This window comes from Phaethon lepturus, unplaced genomic scaffold (genome assembly GCF_000687285.1).
Source record: "Phaethon lepturus isolate BGI_N335 unplaced genomic scaffold, ASM68728v1 scaffold11276, whole genome shotgun sequence".
NCBI classification, from domain to species: Eukaryota; Metazoa; Chordata; class Aves; order Phaethontiformes; family Phaethontidae; genus Phaethon; species Phaethon lepturus.
In genome coordinates, this window is record NW_010545601.1 from 36,252 (window position 1) to 45,559 (window position 9,308).

Sequence of the window (9,308 nt, forward strand, 5' to 3'; positions counted from 1 at the left end):
CAAGTCTCCTGTCCTGACAGGAGCTAATCAAACCTCTCCATCTCACTACCAGTCCTATGTGATTTTGACTTAACAGTTTTGCAGCGGGTGGTACTACCCTGTGCACAGGTTAAGCCTGCTTCACACAGGACTAATACCAGGTATCTGTGAAATGTTAGTATTGTACATCACTGTGCTCCCCACAGTGCACACACTTTTCAACAGTCACCCTCAAAGTACAACATGACAAGTTTTCGAAAATACAAACAATCTTAAAATGCGGGACCCAAGAGTGTTTATGAAAGTACAATAAAAAATACTTAACCTCTTCTCATTGCTTTTCATTTCTCAGCTGCCATGAAGGGCAACGTTTCATGTTTTTCCCAGTCTTTTCACTGATTTTGCAACTGAACTTTCTGATTTTCAGACAGATACTGAAGTATACCCACTCACATATAATAACATGATTACAGTACAATCAAAATCCGTAAAATAAAGTAATGGTGAACATTCTGTAAGTGGAATTTTAAATTTTGGTCAACATTTCTGCTAGGCTAAGGCAAAAATATGCTGTACAAAATCACTTTAACATCTGCAGGAATAAGCATCTTGCTTACTTTAGCCTCAGCTTAGTGTGCGGTCAGCCTGAACTATGCAATTTCTTAAAAGAACAGGTAGATAGGAAATTGTAAAGTTGTATTTCTTCCCTACTTGTACCCATTAGCAGATTCTTCCCTTGCAAAACAGCATTCATGTGAAAAAATTTACTGTGGCGCCCAGAAGAGTTGAAGGCAAACACATGTGTATGGGCAACAAAAGCTGTCAAGGTGACAAACGATTCAATGGACTGCTTTCTTCTCCACCTGCAGCAAGCTTGAGTGTTGTTAGCTTTCGAGGGGGATGCTGAGGACTCTTACGAAGGTTGTCGTCCATCTGTAGAGAAATAATGAGAGCCGGATGTGGCAAACAGTAGAATATAGATTATACAATTAGTCTATTTGTCAAGGCTCCCACCATTAATGCTGGTTTGGGGTATTTTTCACCCTGTTATTTCAGGCCCAGACAAAACTGATGCCTTGGTCCTTTCCACTCCCAAGTATATGCTTGTGTTAGAGCTGCTGTTCATTCCATTGGTATATGGTGCATCAAACGCAGGGCAAACAGGTGTGCTTCTGTGCAAATGATTTCACTGAGATTACTAAGAAAGCAATATTGCTACCTTCTTCTAGGAGGTCCTTCTAGGAGGTCAAAGTTTCAATTTTGTACAATAGCCAAATGCTGCTAGAAAGCTAATCAAAAATCAAAATGCTAACTTCAATGGATGCTTTTGCATGCTCAGCACCTTCCAAGAACAAATCTTTTTCAAATTAGAAATGTTCTGGAGGCACTGGGTGAATTTAGATTAGTTACAGATTTCAAAAAGTATTTAATAAAGAATTTGTGATAAGGCCTTTTCAAAGACAGGTTAAATTTAATCTCTGAATATAAAGATTTTACGTTTTCATGGAAATCCATCTAATGCCCTGCACATCATGTGGTATCACAAAGAGTCTAGTTACTACAGAATAAACAGAATCACTGAAGACAGCACAGGGGAGATCTCCAGAGGTTGTCCAGTCCATCCCATTTCCTCAAGGCAGGACCAGCTTTACCTAAATCATGCCTGACAAACATCTACATAACCCATTCTTTAGAACTTCCACAGCCACACTTCAATACCACAAAGAGGAGACTCTATCAATACCTAATGCTACAGAAGCTGATCACAGTTAATGGATCTATTTTGTACACCAATCTTTTTCAGGCAGAAATGCCTTCTATTCTTCTAGTTAAAGTGTTCAATCTGCATCAGAAGACTAATTCTTCACAAGTATTTTTCACATGATTTACATAGTTTTTTGATATGTGCTGAGTGACAGCCTTAGAAACAAAGAATATAGAGAAATAAAAACTAGATGTAGAATAAGCAGGAGAAAGAGTGACTGTAAGTTAGTGCCTACAGCATTCAGCTGGGAACAAGGAGAGCTGGTGACCGGTCTTATCTTGCAGTACCATTTCCGAGTTTTGATCAATACATTTGCCTCCTCCTTTGCTGGAATGTACGTTTGCGGAAAGACACCCTTCTTTTCTTGGTAAGCACACTTGCAAGACAATGTTCTTTTGATTGTAATAAAAATACTTTTTAAGTACAAGGCTTCATTAATTATTCCTTTCAAATCACATAAAATTCTTCCTGCCTGGCTACACAAAGTAACTCACTGGAAAAGAAGCAATTAAAATAAAATGTCCATTGTACAGTTGCAGTTGTCATGCAAGAATATCTGTGAACAAGTAACCACAATGAAGCAGACTGAAGCAAAAGTAACCTTTTCAATCAAGTTGGATTCCTTATTTACAAGCTGTGTGAGTTTCTGCAGATTAGCATCTGCTGTATCCTGTCCAGCTGGAGAATGGCCTGGAGAGTGAAGGCAGAAAGATGAAGAGTGAAAACGTATTTACAAAAGCTTTTAAATCCTTAAAAAATTATCTCACATTTGGGAGAAAGTTCATGCAGTATTTTCATCCTAAGAAGAATTTAAGCGGAAAAGCCATTCCATGTGAGAAAAATAGAAGTACTAAGCATGAGCCATAGCATAGATGCAGGTGCATTTTGCCAATGCTTGACAGAGTCTAAAACTGAGTATTAACCCCTGCTTTCAATTTTCAATCCTTTTTGCACAACTTTGGAAGTTTCTCTACCTCATTTCCCCACAGAAGCTCTAGCATAAACCACATAAAATCTAATTCTGCCTGGGTTCACAGACGGAATCTTGGAGTCCTAATTCAAACAAGACTATACATGACAAAAAGGGAAAAAGAAACACATCTTACCTGAGACAGTTAACCTGAAGTAGCAAGTTAAAATATCATCACAGAATCGACACAGATTGGGAAGCTGTTTCAAATGCTCTTGTAATTGTACTCTGGGGAAGCACACTTTATAAATTGGTGCAAGGAAACCAAACACAAAGGCATCCAAGGTGGTAGGCCTGCAAACAGTGACAAAACAAAACAAAAAACCAAGGCAACTGAGGTAAGACATTAAGATCTCTACAATGTAACCATTTTCTGTGTATGTCAAACTCAGGACAGAACATAATCAGCTCTTGTGGCATTTTGTCTTTTCGCATCAGTCTGGTAAATACTTTGTACAGACTATCTACTGATTTCAGCACCTCTGAACTAGAGACATGCTGGCAAGCTGGAACAGTAACTTCAGCATTAAAATCCAGTCATGTTCTCACATGCATGGATACACAAGCCAATCTAAAAGACATTTCTGGCACCACAAAAGCCAAGCTGTATGCCAGGGGACTAGGATCCTCTCTCATGAAGCGGTCTGACTTCAGTGGCTAAAGGAAGAGATCATCCTTTTTAGTACCTGTTGGCGCTATGTTGTTGGCAATATCTGCTTCCTGGGCAGTGCACATACCACAGGAAAAGGAGTGTTTCTGAACCTACACCCTCATCCCATGAAAGCAATGGTAACACCTCAGGCTTAAAGCATTTTTTTCTATATACAAGCGCAAGTGACATTCAGTGGCTAGAAAAGCATTTGCTAGTTCTACACTATGTCATCAAGCACCCCACATTTTCTTAGCAGCTGTGGGCAGCATCTGCCACTCTGTGACAAAAAGACAGGGTAAGGGAGACACTGCATTGCCTTAGACCAAAGATCTCATTTGTGCCCTGTTTGCTCATTCAGATTTATCTGAGACGCAAAGCAAGAGTGTGAGACATGAAACTACTATGCAGCACTTTTAACATTCTGGCAGGTGAAATAAAAAAGTTTAAGTGTTCACAGAGTCGCGTGGTACCCACCTTATTAGTCATTAAAAAAAAAAAAAAAAAAAATCACACTCACGTATCTCCAAAGAAAAACTGAGATGTTCCCAATCTCTTCGACAGGAGATTTAGGCACTCCTTGGCATCCCTGTATATCTGATGAGACACAAGACTGTCTAAGAGCCCTAGATGTAGCAAGGCTAGTATGCACAGCATCATTCATTGTTGACAGTGTGCTAGACTGTTTCAGTTCTTGTCTTTTGACAGCACCAACTTACAAATTCTTTACTGCACAACACATACCTGTGCTTCCACTTCAGAGAGACTGTAGAGTGGAGGCCCTCCCCTGGTCAGCAAGATCCTGTTCAGCGCTTCCCTGGACATCTTTCCAGGCAGATACAAACTCAGTGGGAAGGCAATCCTTGAGGCAAACCATGGTTTTGTCACACTGCAGTAATTTTCAGCCTCAACCCAGAAAGTGTGCAGCTGTATCAACACAAGAAAAATATGACTTAAATTTGAGTAAGAATAGATATTTCTCAAGAGTTTGACATGCAAGATCTCAGCCAGAGAAGCAGAAGTACCAGGAATTACTGTCATTTCAGGCAACTGGGCTCTATAAAGGATTATACTAATCCTTTGAGTGTAGGACTATATAATTAAGGCAACAGCTACCTTCCACCTAAAGAAAAACAGCAAAGACATTACACAGACCTATATACATGTGTATAAAATTACATACACAGTCATGTTTATGTGTGTGTGTGTGTATATATACACATTCATACACACACACTGTACCTAGAAAATACATTACAAAAGAAGTTGCAAATGTACAGGATCAAGTTTGAATTTTCTAGATTTTTAAAAATTTTATAAAAATCTTAAAAGAAAATATATTACAAAATTATGAATTTGAAAATTTGTGGGTCAGCCGAAGAGGCTAGCTTATGGTATCAGCTGGTCAGAATATTTTTTCCTGTACAAACTGAAGCCAAAGTCATTCAAGAGATCCAATGTCCGGGGATTTTTACAGCTGTAATGTACTCACATTAAATTTCACAGAATCACAAAATCACAGAATCACTAAGGTTGGAAAGGACCTTCAAGATCATCAAGTCCAACCATTAACCCAACGCCACCATATCCCCTAAACCATGTCCTGAAGTGCCACATCCACATGTTTTTTGAATACTTCCAAATGATGGTGACTCCACCACCTCCCTGGGCAGCCTGTTCCAATGCTTTGTAACAGCATGTGGCCATGTGTTATTTAGGACTGAAAAATGAAACTACTGATGGGTATTTTAATTTCTCAAAAGTTCTAACTGAACAGTTCAAAAGCTTTCCACAGTTGTGCACCCCACATCAGGCATAAGACATCTCACTCAAAGATTTTTCAAAGAATCAAATGAAACAAGAAAACAGTATATTGTGGCTGTTTTCAGGATACCGTTTCCCAAAAAGCATCTGAAAGAAAAAACATTTTAAAACGTTTTAAAATGTCTTTCATAAATTCACTCCTATTACGTCACACCCCACAGACAGACACTTCATTCCACTTCAAAAGCTGCCAGGCTTTTTCCAAATTTTCCAAAATTGGACTAACAAAGCAAACAGATTACAGCCAGGACTATAGCTGAGAGACTTTAATGTCTCTCATGGCTGGACACCTCTTGTAGCATTCACTTCCAAAAATTCTGACCATTATAAAGCATTTCTCAATACTTACAAGAGCAGGAAGCAGTTTCTCTTCAAGTAGTGCAATATATGCCAGTGTATCAGCTCCTTGTTTGGCAGACAATTCATAATCAGCATTGTATTTCTACGAATTAAAAAAAATTACATACTACAAATACTTTTACACAGAACTTTCCAAAAAGATGACCAATGCAACTTGAAGTTGCTTCAAACTTAACAGCTATCAAGTTAATAAACAGAACAACACTTCTCAGGACAAAAAGCACACACTCACTAGAATTTCTTTGCTTCTTCAGGCAAGCTGTGTCAAACCTCTTTGCGTTTTCCTTTTCCAATTTTGCATTCTTAGATTTCTGGGCCCTCCTACTCCCAAAACAACTCTTGTGTCTCCTTCCCATTGCTTCCCAAGCAACTGTCCAGTGATACAGAGCCAATTTTTCAGTACTTAGGGATGTAGCAAACCTCTACTAAGTTCCCACCTTTATTTCTGAAGAAGCACCTGGCACTTAAGCTGGTGTAAGCATAAAAAAAGGCAAGCATTCCCATCTTTTGCTTTTAACTACCATTCTAGAAGTTTAGAAGTTGGATGCTAACAATATAAGGGAACAAAAGCCCAGCTAAATTAACGCAGTTACTGCTGACTGACCTTTTAATTATGACACTGGATCCTTTTAAGGTACATTAAAAAGGCTGGTAAGTTTTTTGGAGAGAGAGGAGATTTGCTTCATTAATTCAGAAACAAAGCGTCAGTGCTGACCCTCAGATATCTGAACAGTAAACATATTATTGTTATACTTTCAACTCAAAGAGGGTTTTTTCCCAACATTAAGGCATCTTTGATATGCAAATGGCTATGAAACTTCTAAACTTTAAAACAACTGTCTAAAATTCCATCTCAAATGTGACATTTTCAGATTCTGGTTTTCTCCCCTGAAGATTTAAAGTTTCACTAACATAGCAGTCATCAGATAATCTTCTTGACTACAGAGGAACTGAATTTCCAATGTAAAAGCAGAATACTGGGCTGAAGGACCATCTTAGAAATAAAAAGATGATGCCATGCTTTCTTAAACATCTTTTTACTTTGTGAAAAGAAGAAACCATATAGCTTTATTCTTTGTGAATAATACATTAAGAGATCTGCAAAAGGCAAGCAGGAGGTGACTACACAATAACATGACGTGCATCAAGAAATGCTTGCAGACATTTTTACGCAACAAGCTATAGAAAAAATAGGTAGATTAAAAACAACGCTGTATGTGTTATCCTTCAAAAAAAGCACTGGGAGATGATTACCCACTTGAGCGGTTAAAACAACACTTTCCAAACTGTGATATCCTAGGTCTGCAAAGCCATAATGATGTTAAAAGTGTTGGAATCAAGAGTTTCTCAGTGAGAAACTGCTCAGTTAAGGCCAGTTTGTTATCCTTTTCAATGAACAGCTTTCTCGTGCCTTTTTTTGTATCTTTCACATAACTAACAATCCAACTTTGAAACAGCAATCTCTTATCCACCATTTTGCAATTCTCATGCATGTATGAAAAATAGGAAAGCACTAGGTCTGAACTGAGTTCTAGGTTTTCAGAGGTCTGTATCAATGTATACAGGAGACATGCAGAGTCAGTACAAGGCAGAGAACACAAATCTTTTGAAAGAGACCAACCTGCTTTCTTAAGAAGTTTAGTATTTTTGCTGGCTGAGAAATAACAATGTCTTCTGATATCAGGACTGGTACATCTCCTAGAAGGAATGAAAAATACATTCAACAATTTATATGGATGAGTTCTAACATAATCAGAAAGCAATCAGTCACTTCATTTACTTCCCTTTTCTCCATAGCATGCTCTGATCTTCCTAACATGTATGCATAACCTAAGCTTTATATAGCAGGGGAGTTCTACCAAGGTCACAAACACGTTTAGTGTACTGTGGTCTTCACTAATAACAATACATAAAAAAGGGCCCACATCAAATCAGACTGAAGTCAATGTCTTCTGCTAGATTTTTAGAACCAAGCTACTTGTCTGGATTTCAGATGTTCATCTTAAGACAAAAAAATCCAACCCAGTCCAACTGTCCTCTCGACTCATTTACCTCTGGACCTCTTCTTCCTCCACTCCAACTTTTCCCTGCCCTTCCTCTCCAAATCCATTTTAGCAACCTGTTTTCTCTAGCCTTGCTACAACCACTGCCCAAGCTACCTGCTGCATAACCATAAAGTATTCCAGAACCAAGTACTTCCTTTCTGCCAGAAGCCTACTGGTCAGCCTTTATTCATCAGATTGCAGGATCAAAGTGTAAAATCTCTGTAACAGGGGCCATCTTACAGCACAGACAGCATGTTCACAATGTAACTGCCACAATGAGCCTAACATGACTGTGCTGCTAAATACTATTAAAGTATCAATGATCAGCAACACTTACTATTTGGATTTTTTAAAATGGATTTTATGTATTTTGGCTATGAAGATGTCCCTGCTCATTGCAGGGTCATTGGACTAGATGATGTTTAAAGGTCCCTTCCAACCCAAACTATTCTATGATTCTAAGAAACCCACTGAACTTTTGGCAAGTACACCCAGGCTAGTTCTTGGTATTTTCTGCTAGCAGAAAACAATACACTGAAAAGCAACAGTCAAAGGCACAACTTCTGCATGGATACAGTAATGCCTAAACTGATGATGTGGTAAGTGTAAATGACAGAATACTTTAACCCTGCAGGGATTTTTACCTCTCTGGAACACACCAAGACAGTAACTTAAATGCTGAGCAAACAGATAAGCAGTAAGTAGAAGTATCCAACATGAAGAAGTCCCCTCCAATACCTTATCTTGAACTTCTCTGGCAACTAGGCTGTTAGTCACCTTTTCTGAGTCAATCTCTGTAGCTCAGCACAGAACTAAACATCCAGCTGGTGCAAATTATACTCTTTGAGGCTCACATTCCAATTCCAACTGTACCAGCCCATTAAATTATGTATAATTGAAGAACACAATTTCCATACACGTCTAGTTACTATCATTATTACAATTCCAACTGTACCAGTCCATTAAATGGTGTATAATTGAGGAATACTATTTCCATACACAAGCCTAGTTACTATCATTACAAATATGCAAAGTGCAAAAAGCTTAAAAATTTGCTTTCACTATACCATCAATTTAGACTGCCTGACAGAAACAGGTGTGTACTTGGCACCACTGCTTTGTTGGCTGTCCGCTGCTTCATCCATACACATTTTAAAAAAATTATCCTTTGAGGCACTTTATTTATGTTTTCTATTATTTTATTCCCACAAACTCATTAGACTTGATCCTACATTTACCAATGTATCGTGAAAGCAGGTAGACTTCACTGGGGTGGGTTACACTCATAAACACAAAAACAAAGCAAACTTGAAAACAACACAGAAATTGGAACTCACGTTTATAACATGGCTATGATTAAAAGAATAAAAAATGCAAAGATGGTACCTTTTGGAGGTCTCCAAGAGTTACTTATAGTATTTACTGACAGGGGAGCACCAGAAAATTTGGCGTAAGCCTGCAACAAAGGTTGCGGGTAAAAAAAAAAAAATCCAGTCACTATGTGTAAGAAAAGTGTAAGACAGCACTTTGAAAGTTGTTTTAAACTGTTTCAGACACAAGACCGACTAAAAGCAAATGCGCTGCTTAAATGCTTCAATGCCGTAACGCGTTTGTAGGAAACGCCGCCCGTGAAGGCCGGGGCCAGGTAGCCCGCGGGAAGGCACGACGCCCTCCCAAAGGGCAACGGCCCTGCCCGCGGTTCCCCGGGGGGAGGAC

General features: G+C 38.8%; 1 protein-coding gene across 1 annotated transcript; it reads right to left on the minus strand.

Annotated features, from left to right (window-relative positions):
- Nucleotides 1–801: 801 nt before the first annotated feature.
- On the minus strand, nucleotides 802–9,048 carry MTX3 (metaxin 3; the record flags this gene model as incomplete). Its single annotated transcript, XM_010289019.1, has 8 exons — nucleotides 802–912; nucleotides 2,346–2,434; nucleotides 2,851–3,008; nucleotides 3,884–3,960; nucleotides 4,108–4,290; nucleotides 5,537–5,629; nucleotides 7,169–7,245; nucleotides 8,979–9,048. Coding segments are annotated over 8 exons (858 nt in total), but the record flags the coding sequence as incomplete, so codon positions are not given.
- Nucleotides 9,049–9,308: the final 260 nt, after the last annotated feature.